This window comes from Camellia sinensis, chromosome 10 (assembly GCF_055761805.1).
Source record: "Camellia sinensis isolate YWXY chromosome 10, ASM5576180v1, whole genome shotgun sequence".
NCBI classification, from domain to species: domain Eukaryota; kingdom Viridiplantae; phylum Streptophyta; class Magnoliopsida; order Ericales; family Theaceae; genus Camellia; species Camellia sinensis.
Genome location: NC_138970.1, coordinates 27887457 through 27901974, shown reverse-complemented (window position 1 = coordinate 27901974; position 14518 = coordinate 27887457). Strand labels below are relative to the sequence as shown.

At 31.6% G+C, this 14518-nt stretch overlaps 1 protein-coding gene across 1 annotated transcript in view; it reads left to right on the top strand.

Moving 5' to 3' along the window:
• Positions 1 to 8488, top strand: part of LOC114290314 (uncharacterized) — a 28559-nt gene extending 20071 nt beyond the window's left edge. The window contains exons 2-5 of the mRNA XM_082889914.1: positions 3125 to 3185; positions 4040 to 4133; positions 7919 to 7971; positions 8261 to 8488. Coding sequence (XP_082746040.1) covers positions 3125 to 3185; positions 4040 to 4133; positions 7919 to 7971; positions 8261 to 8400 — 348 coding nt within the window. The 3' untranslated portion in view covers positions 8401 to 8488. The remainder of the gene's footprint in view (positions 1 to 3124; positions 3186 to 4039; positions 4134 to 7918; positions 7972 to 8260) is intronic.
• The last annotated feature ends 6030 nt before the right edge of the window (positions 8489 to 14518 follow it).

Genomic DNA, 14518 nt, shown 5'->3' with positions numbered 1-14518 from the left:
TGTCCGTCTCTCTCTTTCTCTCTGTGTCTCTGTTACTCTTCTCTTTCTCTCTCTCACTCATTACTCTTCTCTGTCTGTCTGTCTCTCTCTTTTTCTCTGTATCTCTCATCCATCTCTCTTCTCTCTCTCTCTCTCTCTGTGTCTCTCACTCATCTCTTTCTCTCACCATTCATCTCCTCTACCACCTTCACCACTACTACAAACGCCATTTCACTACCACCACTACTACCACGGTCGCCATTTCACCTCTACGACTACCATTACTACTACCATCGCCACCACTCCACTACTACCACTACCACTATTGCCACTACTACTACTACCATTACCTGTCTTCTCTATCTCTTTCTCTCTCTGTGTCTGTCTCTCGCTCTTCTCTCTCTCTCTCTTTCTCTCTATGTGTCTGTCTGTCTATTTGTCTCTCTCCCCCATTGTGTTCACCTTACTCACTCTCTACCACCACTATTCTATCTCCTCTACCACTACCACAACTTCACCACTTATCTCTTTCACCATCACTTAAAAAAAAAAAAATGGGTTGTAAAAAAATATTTTTCATTGGCCACAAAAAATTAACTTTATTTTAATGGAAAATATTATCCCTACTTCTACCAAATAAAAAAATAATAATAGTTTTGTATTCATTAAAATAAATATGAAACAAATAAATTTTCAACCTTAATAAATGAAAAAACAAAAACAAAAATTCATTAACTATAAAAAAATTATTTTAATAAAAAATAATTTTTTTATAGCAATGACATTCTCCGTTGCAAAAAAAAAAAAGAAAGAGTCGTTTTATTATTTAAATATTCATTTGTAATGAAAAAAAATCAAAAAAATAAAAAAAATTTCCATTCTCCCCCCTTCCTTTTCCATTCCCGCTCGGGTTCCCCCCAACCCAAATCCAAAATCCCCAATCTCAAAAATCCCTAATCTCTCCCCCCCTTCTTTTCCATTCCAGCTCGGGTTTCCCCCCACCCCAATCTTGAACCAAAATCCCCAATCTCAAAATCCCTAATCTCTTCTTACATCTCTCTCTCTCTCTCTCTCTCTCTCTCTCTCTCTCTCTCTCCGTCTCAATTTGTTTCAGATGATGAAGACATTTACGACGGCCTTCAAGACGAGCCATGGGAGGAACGAACTCTCCACCTCCTTTACAACTCCAAGAGATCTCTCTCTCTCTCAATTCTTACACTACTACAAAAATAGTTAAAGATCACATTTTGACAAAAAAAAATATCTCACTTTTATTGAAAGTGTGATAAAAAAAATTAGATTGATATTTTAATCACACTTAATTTGATTGAGTGTGATAATATTTATTTTCTATGTCACTTTTCAATTAAGTGTGATTATATATATATTTTTTAATCACACATTCTAATTAAAGTGTGATTATTTATATATTTTTTAATCACACTTTCTAATTAAAGTGTGATTATATATACATTACTACTTTTTAATCACACTTTTCAAATGAGTGTGATTATATATATATTTTTTAATCACACATTCTAATTAAAGTGTGATTATATATACATTACTACTTTTTAATCACACTTTTTAAATAAGTGTGATTATATATATATATATATATATATATTTATTTATTTATTTAATCACACTCCCTAAATAGGTGTGATTGTAGAAAATATTCCAATTTGATTTTTATATAAAATATGCAATTCCCATTTTTTTTTTTTAAAAAAAAAAAAACCCCAACACCAAAACACAAATTAAAAAAAAAATTCAAAATACATTTAACTCTTTGGATATAGCTAAAAAGTAAAATATTTATAAAAAAATGTAATACATGTGAAATGTATTAAATTTTATATTTTTTTGAATTTAGTATTTTTTAAAAAAAATAAAAAATATTTTCCTTCTAAGTATATGTAATTTTTTTCAATTTAAAATGTAAAAAAAAAATTTAAAACATTTAAAAATTTACAATAACTAAAATAAAAAAAACTCAAAAACATGATTTTAAGGCTTCCTTCACCACTCTCCCTCTTATTCTATCTATACATGTTTTTGCCTCAAACCCCCTCTCTCTCTCTCTCTCTCTCTCTCTCTCTCTCTCTCTCTCTCTCTCTCTCTCTCTCTCTCTAATTTTTTTGGACTTATTTGGGTATATTTATGATTTTAGAAAAAAAAAACAAATTTTAAAACTTATCTTAAAAATTACTAAAAAAAGCTACACACACAAATATGAGTTATTTTTTTATCGGTGATGCACCAATTGGTGTACCAACTAAGGTATCAACATACCTTATGTTATTATTATTGATCTCATTCATTATACAAATTATAAATATCCAAAAAATTTAAAATTATGCCACATCATAGCATTATTAATTTTTTATAGCATTAATTTTTTTATTTAAAAAAAAAAACTTATTTTTAATTAATAAATTTTAACATCAATTTTATCTCATCGTTTTTTTTTCTGACATAATTTTTTTTCCTAAGTAGACACTAAAAATAGATAAAGATCACACTTTGATACATGAAAATATCTCACTTTTATTGGAAGTGTGATAAAAAAAAATTAGATTGATATTTTAATCATACTTGATTTGATTGAGTGTGATAATATTTATTTTTTATCACACTTTTCAATTAAGTGTGATTATAGATATACATTTTTTAATCACACTTTTTAATTAACATGTGCTATATTTATTTTTTATGTCACTTTTCAATTAAGTGTCATTATATATATATATTTTTTTATCAGACTTTTCAATTAAGTGTGATTATATATATATACATTTTTAACCACACTTTTTAATTAACATGTGATATATTTATTTTTTATGTCACTTTTTAATTAAATGTCATTATATATATATATATATATATTTTTTTAATCACACTTTCTAATTAAGTGTGATTATATATAATAAAAATATAAATGTGATTATATATATATATATATTGAATATATTTTTTTATACAAAAATATATCCTAAAATTGGTGCCTTTTCCTCTTCCACTACTCCAGCAGACACGCCTTCTTCCAAGAAGATTTAGAAGTTCCAAACATATACCAGACTCTTCCTTTTCCAATTCTGTTTTGCCTCTCTTTCTGATTCGTTTTCCCTAATTTGGTTTGCAGCTCCAAAATCCCCATTGTTACTCACTCAAGTCTTCGTCTCTGTTGAATCTTCAAACTTTTGGTGAGTTCTGTTCTTTTTTTTTTTTTTTTTTTTTTATGCTCCTTTCGTATGTCATTCATAAGATATATTTGTATATGATTATGATTATTATTAGTGGAATTATATAAATATAGTGTTTCATTTGGAATGAGGGTTTTGGGTGGGAATGTTGATATTGTATTTGGGTTTTGTAAATCAGAGTTGGAATTTTTATTTTTTATTTTTTATACTGTATGTTGATAGTGTATTTGTATCTGAATGTGTGGAAGATGTGGTCTAGGGTTGATGAAACGGTGGGGATTGCAGTGGGTTCATTTAAAGCTGGTTCTCTGTTTTTTGAAGTTGGTTCTCTGTTTTTCATCATTTGAAGCTGGTTCATTTGTTTGGTTTACTTCATTTTTTTTGTGCTTCTTATCTCTCAATTGTTTGGTTTTTACTGATGTATTCATATGTTTTTGGTTTACTGATTTATTTCCATGTCTTTGAATCTCTCCATCCATTCCTCATAAATTCCATATATTTTTATAGGTGAACTGGTTTTATTAGGAGGGAAAAAACTGTAAAAACTATCCTCACAGTTCCAGAATTATTAATTTTGCTGCTATAGATTAAAATCAAGTAGATTGATTTCACCTCCTTATTCCAAATACATATTTACAATATCAATGACCCCATTGGGTTGGCCACAAAATTAAAACATGACATCTGCATCCAATTTGGGATAATTTATCTTGTTACAGTACTGCAGAATTTGTTGGTTGATAGATTCCCCCATTTGTTAAACATGGCTCCCCTGCTTTTGTCCTAAACATTGCTGCTGTTTAATCTTTTTATCATCTTAATAAGGTTTTTCTGTTTCTTCATTTTGCCATCAGGCTGTGAGAATTCTTGCAAAAAGTCCACATTTGCTAGAAATCTAAGGCACCTTCAATTTGAGGCTGATATAAATCCACTCTTTCTTTACACCAGGTCAGTATCATTTGGTTATTGAATGAACCATTGTTCACGTTACTTGTCCCGAGCTTGCTTTTGCCTTTCACAGCACCTTTGTTTCGTGCTTTAATGTTATGAATGCATTAATGCTTGATTGACCTGAGTTTTGTGGCCTTGAAAAAGAAGAAATTTTAACAACTGTTAATGTATTGAAAATGGTGTCATATATTCTGGAAAGGTCATAATAAGATGCAAATTCATCTTGAATTCCTAAAGTATCTATTATCGACAATAATCTTATGGTATTTCAATTTGAGCAATATATAATTTTTGTTTCTATCTAGAAATCTAGTAGTAAGGCTTTGAATCTGTAAGCAAAAAAGAAGCCAAAAATTGATTTTAGCTAATCAAAAGTGAATCAATCGATTCACCGATTCACCGATTCACTCACGGTTCACAACTATTTTCGATTTATGCAACATGTTCATATCGATTACTCACTGAATCGAATAGAATTGTACGATTTGAATTGTGAACTGTATGATTCCAATAACAGAATAGTAATACTTGGCATAAGTGGATAAGTATTTATGATTGTTGAGCTTTGACGAGGTAATTCACTTTCATAGTTTTGGAAGATTGAGACAAACATCATGATTAATATTCTGCATTTCATGTATTGATGCTCTAATCTACCATGCTCCTTCATGTGAACACGATGCAGCCTTTGTTGCCATATATTTACCTTCATTTCTTTTTATCATTCTAGTCTTAATTCCTTATGAAATCCTTGCATATCCAGCTATAATCATTTAGGAAGAAATGCTGATGAATCAAATGCAGAGGCGATCATTGATATGGCTGGTAAAGCCTCCCTCTCTGATCAACAGAAACATTGGTGCCAATCCTTCGCAATCATATCACTAATTTCTTGGCATAGATTAAAATCAAGATTCAAGCCAGTTTGCATGAGAGTTTTTTAAAATCAAGATTCAAGCCAATTTACTGTTTGGCATAGATTAAAATCAAATCGCTAATTTCTGGAACTGTGAGAGTTTTTTATTTATTTAAATTATCAAGATTCAAGCCAAAGTCTTGAAGTTAATGATGAAGTTGGATCTTATTATCAAATTTTATCGTTCCGCCAATTCTTCAAAAATTTTCTGACTATTATATTTATTATCAATATATTATTCACGCATAAAATAATAAATAAAATATGATAGGAAAATACCATGTGTTGACATTATTAACTCGGAAAAACAAAAAAGGTGTCGAAGAAGACAATATTTGAGAATGATTGCCTTGTAATGTCCTGACAGGCATACCACATCACTAGGTTTGAAGGGATTAGGTCCAAATCTAGGAGCCAAACATTCTTATTTTACAAAATTGACTATTATTATTAGTAGATTATATAATTCTTTCCACATTCAATAGTGGCAGAATTGAATTTTTGAGTCAAAAGGTAGCAACACTAAATTAAAGCTAATCGGCTGAATCTTGATTTTAATCTATGCCAAGAAATTAGTGATATGATTGCAAAGGATTGGCACAAACAGAAATGTTAATTCTGCCCATTAGCTTGCCAACCTTCAAGTAGCCTACAAACAGTATGCATCAGCAAGCATGGTGCAGAGCTGTTTTGCTGCTGCTGCTGTTGTATAGCTGTTTTTGTTGCTGCAAGTTGCTGCTTGTTTGGGAGGCAAACCACCTAAGTTAGTTGGGCTATACCTCATCATTCCACTCCCAAATTGACACAGTTATGTAGTTAGGATTAACTACAGTTAGGTTGACTTGGTTATAGAGTAGTTAGAACTGTAGTTTAATTAGATGGTTATGCAATATATGTATATAAGTTCATGTACTCTGTATGGTTATGTGTTAGGAATTGACCCAAAAAATTTCAAAAGTTCCCAAAAAATTTCGGTTGGGGGGGGGGTGGGGTAATTGATTTGTGATTGAACCCTGCAATTCTTCTACAATGCGGGCACCATCTACTGTGGCTTAATATCAACAATGACAATAATAAGCAAGTTTTTATGTCTCGATCCAGGAACAAATCAGATCATTAACAACCGTGCAACATATCTAACCAAAACTCTCCAAAATGTAATGTAGTCCAATCTCAGCATCCGAAAACCTTACTGCTGACCTATCTCATGCACACTGTTACTGCTATTAAGTTGGACAGCTACATAAAGATAAACTCTTCCACACCCAATTTGACATGATATAGAAAAGCCCACAACAGTAAAAATACTAACGAAGAAGAAGCCGGTGAAGTACTCAATACTTCGGACCTGGCTTTTGGGTTGGCAGCAATCCAAATCGTTTCTTCAGAAGAACCCTTTGCCTTGAATATTTGTCATCAGTGGAGAAGCGAGCTGTGGTTGAAAAAATATAACAATAAATAAATAAAACAGATTAATTATGAGAACAATGCAGTGTGCATTATATTCTTCTATTGTTCAATAATTTAACTAGTAGAATATGCATAAATATAGACGCGCATATGTGAGACGAGAATAGGAGGTGAAAAGAGAGAATGGGTTCATCTGATCACTCTGACTCTTACAAAAAATTATCTACTTAAACATGGTCAAAAATTAACAATGGACTTGAGCCCAAAACAACCTACTACCACAACCTGATACACATAGATGCAAATTCCAAATTAATGAAATGGGATTTCCAACCAAATCTTCACAGAGATCTCCTTTTAATAAAATCATTTATAACTAGGATTACACATAACAAAGAAAAAGAAAATCACCTAACTCTTTGATTGTGGATGGGGAAAGGGGGGAAAATACTTGTCAAGATCTTCAAATATTAATGAAGAAAGGTACGATTTTTCATCCAATATTAAAAAAATATCAAATGTGCAGTAGATTATGGGACTGACTTTACTTTGATTAACCAACTTACCAGTAATATTTTCAACAAAAAATAAGGAAACAAATAGTATGCATTTATTTTTGTAAATGAATTCTCTTTTTTGTTTTCATTTTACATATTTTAGAATATTAATTTTATAGGGCTGGGATCAAGAACACAATCAATTTGCTGTGAAATTCCATGTGTTCTTTTTTCCTTATCCTCTAAGCATGTAAGTGAAACATAATAAAAACCAAATAAGTGGCAAAATGAGAAAGGGAAACTATTAAACATGGATTGGAAGGCTCACATAATAGGAGATTAATTTATGATTCCTTAAAATGCATCTTTCACATCATAGAATAAAGAACTAAGATTTCAGTTTCTATGATTGTATTTTCTGTTTGTTCTTGAGTTTGGTCTGAAGTTTCATGATAATGGTAAGCAACTAGCTGAGTAACTAATACAGGGTATTAAGACAGAACTTTAGATTTGATATAGTTGTGGAAGAAAGAAAGGGATATGAGTTTGGTATCAGTAATTGTTCCATATCTTGTGAAATGTAAATGGATTTTTTCACAATCTATCTTGCCCATGCTTATATGCCCCCTAATTGTGAACGGTGTAAATTACTCGTTTTTCTTTTTTCACCCAGAAAAATCATCTTATAATGAAATCTCAACAAGTCCTCTAATCTATATTTCAAAGAATTGAATGAAACTAGTGAATAATTTGAAACATCTTTTAAGTTGAAATGATATATAGGAAAAGGATAGATATGAACAATGCAATTCTTTATTATCAAGCATTAAATTTGTTTTATTAGTGATACATTTCATTGTTATATTGGTTCATTCTTCCTTACAGGAACAATCAAAAGCTAACATATTTGTCTTACTAATAATACATTTCATTATTATATTGGTCATTCTTTCTTATAGGAGCAATCAAAGGGTAACATCGCGAACAGAGAAAGGATGTATACAAAACACAGGTGTGGTTCTAGGTCAATCCCTGTTAGAGTAGAAAAACTGGTACGTATCCTTGCACTTTAAGAATTAAATGGACCAATATAAGTTATATGAACTTACGGCACATTAATGGGATGCACCATTTGTGAATTAGCCTTAAAATTAATTTTTTGTTCTCATAATCTTGAAAAAAAAGTCTATTAGAGGGGTAAATTGTATAATTGATCTAATTGTAAATTGATGAGTTACTAATGTTTTTAATCTTTTGTATAATTAATTAATTACTAAAGCTTTTAATTTATTTTTTTGCAGATTGGATTGGGGTGCAATTTTTGACGTGCAACAATGATCTAATTTGCTTGAATGTTCATTTTTGTTTGATAAGGATACACATACTTTGTGGAGTTGCACTAGTTATTGTTGGATTTTTGGTAAAATTGAACAAGTTATAACTTTTGGATATTTTGTGGATATTTCACTATTTTATTGTATTAGGATGAAATTATTTGTGATGATGAATGGATATTTTCATTTTGTTAATTCGTAAATGTGTTGATAACAGGTTAGGTTAAGTTGTGATGGAATTGTTATATTCAACAGGTTTCAACATGAACAGGGTTATATTTGTTGAACTAAAATTTAGATTTTGATAAAATAGGTATATAATATGGAAAAAAATATTATGAAATTATTGACAAAATTTTTCACCCCTAAAGAAGATTCTTTTGTCTCTTATTTCGCTTAGGTGGATGATTAATTTTGTCATGAATTTTTTATTTCGTCACTAAATGCATTTGTCGTGACAAAAAATATTGTCACATTTTGTCACTATTATCCTCAATGTGTGACGAATTTTTTGACATTATTTTATCATTTTTAATGATGAATTTGTTTTTGTCTCTATTGGTAGCTTCTTTGACAAAAAAAATTTCGTCTTCGTTTATATTAAACGTGACAAAATTATTTTGTCTCCATTTCTTATATTTATGACAAAATAATTGTGTCTCTAATTTCTCCTTTAATGACAAAATATTTTGTCGCTAATTACTTACAAGTATGTTCCCAACAGAGTGTATTTGAGACAAAAAAATTCGTCACAAATTTATCATTTTTAATGATGAATTTGTTTGTCTCTATTGGTAGCTTCTTTGACAAAATTTTTTTTGTCTTCGTTTATATTAAACGTGACAAAATTATTTTGTCTCTATTTCTTATATTTATGACAAAATATTTTTGTCTCTAATTTCTTCCTATAATGACAAAATATTTTGTCGCTAATTACTTACAAGTATGTTTCCAACAGAGTGTATTAGAGACAAAAAAATTGGTCACAAATTTATCATTTTTAATGATGAATTTGTTTTTATCTCTATTGGTAGCTTCTTTGACAAAAAAATTTCGTCTTCGTTTATATTAAGCGTGACAAAATTATTTCGTCTCTATTTCTTATATTTATGACGAAATATTTTTGTCTCTAATTTCTTCCTTTAATGACAAAATATTTTGTCGCTAATTACTTACAAGTATGTTCCCAACAGAGCGTATTGGAGACAAAAAAATTCGTCACAAATTTATCATTTTCAATGACGAAATTGTTTTTTCGTCTCTACGACCCTTTAGCGACGAGGCTTTGGCGACAAAACGGGTGACGAAAAATTTTCGTCGTAATTAGTTTGAGTGACGAAATATATATATTTTGGGACAAATTTGTTTCGTCTTTAAATCCCAAATTTGTTGTAGTGATGTTCAAAATCTTGCTAGTAAACAAATTTTTGCCCGTTGGCAAGCTCTTTTAAGTATTTTTGATTTTGATATTACCTATATACCTGGTTGTCAAAATTCCCTACCTGATTTTCTTACCCGGGAATTTTTACAGAGGGGTAAGGGATGACTACACCATTTACTGCTTACCATAAATCCCGAATTACCTATTTCAAAACCCTTATTAAACAGCTTACCCATCGCATTCACCGCCTCAAATCAGCTAGACCCACTACCAAAAGAGCCCAATACATCAATTACCAACAGATTCAAGCTCGCCGCAATTTACTACGACACAACTACAATTGTTTGCGTCATCATCAAGATTATTTAGATCTTCTTTCTGGTTGCTAATCATTGTCTCTTATTTCAACAGATGTCTCGTCCAAGGCCTCCTTCCAAGGCTTTGGCCTCATCCTCCAGTAAACCTAATCAACTTTTTGTCCCTCCTCCTTTGGAGTCAGTCACCCCTTCTTATTCACTTGACCTCATTAACCGTTACCAAACCCTTGGTACTATTCAACGCCCTGATTATTCATCTGCATTGGCCTCTGATCCTTTTGTATCTAGCCAATCGGTTTCAGTTACTCCATTTCCAGTTAACCCTATTAAATCATCTCGGTCTGAATATACCAATTCACATGTTACCAACCTGTTCTATAGAGAACCCAGTCACCCAAGAAATCAAACCATCAATGACATTGTTAAATTCCATTTTGGCTCTGGATGCCATTTCACCCTTTCCCATCCAGGGAAAACTCTAGCCTATTACAAGGATATTTTAATCAACCATCATTCCATCCTAATCAAGCCAATTCAAGACCGCACCTATGCCTATAAGGTCCTATACCATTCACTTTATATTCACAACATTGTTTCCATGGCTGAATGGGGAAATCCTAACCAGCTTCGTGATCTACCTGGTTATTCTATTCCATACAATTATCATGATTATGTTGATGCTTGGTTCAAGATTTTCTTGTACCAAAATGAAACTTTTAGTCATTCCTGGTTCATCTCATTTGATCAAAAATTCAAATCTGAGTTACCAACTTGGTTTTTGAGATGGTGGTCTCACTATGGCGCCATTTCAGCTATCCTTCCTGATGATCTCAAAAATATAATTCATTATTTCAACTCTGTTTATCCATTTTCTACTCACCAGAAGCAATTTCCCTTATTACTCATATTCATTGCCAAATACAAGATTCCATGGATATTCAAATGGCATTATGGGATTGATGATAATATTATCATCCGCCAACACACAGTTAAATGGTGGGATAAATTCAATGTTCCCAGAATTCTTGAAATTGTTCCAGCAGAATTTCCACCTGATCAATATGCTCCAACTCCTGCTCTTGCTCCAGCCCAGCAGAACCCAACTGCTGCAATCACTCAAGGAAGCCAGCCCAGTCTTCCTCCGGTCAACCTTGGCAGCCCCTCATCTAGTGGCTCCAAGCCCAAATCAACAAAATCAAAGCCCAAAGCACAGTCCAAAGTCAAGGCAAAGCCCATTCCACCTCCTGCTCAGACCAAAGGTAAATCCAAAAGTAAAGCCCAATCATCCAAAGCAGACATGATCCAGTTAGCCCATCAACTGTTGAATCAAGCTAAAGCCCAATCCACCGATTCAGACAATTCAGATGATTCAACTCAGGTCCATTCCTCTGAAGAATCAACCAATCAATATTCCGGACCAGAGTTCCAAGATGCTCAAGATCCGTTTATCTGATCAACATTGGATTCCATATAGATACAAATTAGCTTCAATCAATACTCTTTTGAGAAAAGCTGCCAATTTGTATTTATATTGATTCCATAATTCACATGTTCCACCGAAAGTAATGAATAGTAGAAGTTACTGTTCACTTTTACTATTCACCATCACTGTTCACTCTGCTCAACTATTCAATCAATCAACCGAAAGCAACCGACAGTATCTGCTTTTCACATGCTCGGCCAGCTGCTTTCAGAAGTCACATGTTTACTGTGTTTGCTTTTATTTCTTTAAATGTAATCAATTGTAAGGATTCAGGCATTCTTCACTTTTCTTCTCCTTCATTGTTGTAAGAAAAACCAGAGTGTTTTGAGAGCCTTACAAGCTTCCCCGTTGTACTTATTTAACAGATCCTTACAGTTGCTACTACAATTGTAAGTTATTCAATGTTTTATTTCAATATTTTAAATTATTAAATTATAGTTATGTATGTAATGTGGTATGTGCAATCCAGTTATCGTCTTGTGATTTCATAATTCATCTTCCTTCATATATATGCTGCTTTAATATATTAATTAGTGTTATACTATTATTATTAATATTACTTATTATATAAATTTTAAATATTTAAAATTTTTAAAATTATGTTACATTATCTGTTAATATATTAATTGATACATATAATATTATTCATCTCCTAAAACTGTTTTTAAAAACTCTGTTTGGTAAAGATTTTACATGTAGACTATGTTTGGTAAAGATTTTTTTTAACTAAAATTCATAAAAAGATAAAATGTTTAAAATAGTTAATAAGATAAAATATTATATTAAATTTATAATCATTTTATTTTTTTCCTCACAACTATTATATTAAATTATAAAAAATTCAATTATCTTTTTAAATATAAATATTTTAACTTATTAAAATAATTAAAAATTAAAAATTAAAATAAACTATTAAAATAACAAAAGAAGCGACTACCGATGCAAGAGCTCTTTTCCCCTTATGCGCTCTAAAAAAAATAATCTTTATATTTTCATTCATTTTATAGGGTTTTAATTTTTGGCCATCTACAAACTTTTCAATCAGTAGACTATTTATAAAAGGAAAAGGCTATGCTGCGCCTCTCAAAAGATATATAGACTTTATAATTATAGAAAAAAATGATATAATTTTATATTTTTTTAATTATAATTAAAAAAAACAAAAAAAAAAGTCATAACTAAACACAAAAAAAATTATAATTAAACATTTCAAAATAATGTCATAATTAAATAAGAAAATAACGTAATTAAATATATATATGATATGAGATATTTATAATAAAATTCTCCTTTATGAAATGCTAACCTCTGGAAAGAGACATAAATCATTTTAAAGTATCGTAGCTTAGCAGCTATTTAGATTATTCTTAAATAAACAAACAAATTATAATCCAAATGATAGACAAAAACAATAATAATTGTGCCTTCTTGTATTCTCAAAAGATTTCGTCATTTCCTTCTTGTTTTCAAATAATAATGAAGTTTTAATTGTTTGCAAATTCGATGCAATTTGTGTATATTTTAATTGAAATAAATTGACAATTAGAGATCACATTCAAAGAATATATACCTAATATAAACTCAAAGGGTTTCCTTAGGGATTATCGTGAGCTCTTCACCTCTTTTAATAGGCGAATGAGTTTTAATCACGTGTGTTCAACTCAATCGAGTTGTTATATAATATTTCTAAAGCAATTGTTATCTTAATGGAGAGATAGCGACTAACTTTCTCTGATGACAAGGCCTACGTATAATGTACATTTTTTTATCACATTAGTCAATAGAAAATTATAAATAAATTTAAATAGACATTTTGTGTCCTCTACTAATTCTAAATATTAATTCTAATCTTCATTATTACAATATGAAATTTGTGATTGATAGATGATAAACCATCACATAATGGCAGCTGTCTGATGAGTGAATCACGCTATAGGGCCATTTTAAAGCTTCAGGCCAGTTAAAAAGAGCTGGTAGGCCTGGAATCAGTATCGTTAATTGGCAATTTATCTATAGGAATCAGGCCTCTTCAATTTAAAGCCTTCTTCTATGGGGAGCAATACAATAAAAGGGTTGCAAGCGCGGAATCCTATATTCTAATTGTACAATACACTCAGTGCATGAGTAATGAGAGGGTAATTTTTAGTGAAAATTGGGCCGAGCTGTGAGATGGACTTTGTGGCCCAAAGTACGAAGGACTGTGTAAAAAAGGCCGAAAAGTTACTCCGGCCCAAGACAGATAAAGTTACTCCGGTTCAAGAGTGATAAAGTTATTCCAGCCCAGAAGAGATGTTGAGTTACTTCGGTCCGTGCAACTTGGAGTTAGGCCGGTCTCAGAGAGAGTCCGGTCATGATGTATTCTGGGTAGGTCGGTCGGAATGTTGCTATTCATTAGATCGGTCCAAACACACCATGGTTCGTGTATGAGAGAACCGAGATATGGCGCAGCAAGAGGAAGAACTGAACTACTGTTAGTACGGCCTACTCTGTGGCTCAGTATAGCCAGGTTTATCTCGGTCGTATGGCAGTTCGGCCGTGGTGAAAACCATCCCACTTGGTTTAAGCAGTGGAAGGGTGTAAAAGGATAAGCATTATCCTTTAGGAGTATGAATCCTAGGAGGACTCTGCATGAAGAAATAAAAGTCCTACTAGGATTGTGCCACTCGAAACCTATAAAAGCTCACAAGCATCACCTTGGAGAAGGTAACATAACACAACATACAATTTAGCTTCCTGAATACATTGAGTTTTGTCTATTTGTCAAGTTTTCTGACTTAGGCATCGGAGAGGTTTCCGGCACACACCCGCCGGCTAGCTCACGTTTGTGTTTTCAGGTAACAAAGCGACGTCGAACGGAGAAGCGTGGACTTAGTCAACAGGATTATATGAGGAAACTTATTTCTTCCCCGTACAATTGGCGCCGTCTGTGGGAAAGAACAGACAGAACAAAACCTCTTGATTAAAGCTTCTCCCCTTTACATTCAATGGCACACATTGAAGAATTGCCGCAGTCCACCGTCGACGGACTAACTCCAGAAGAGGGC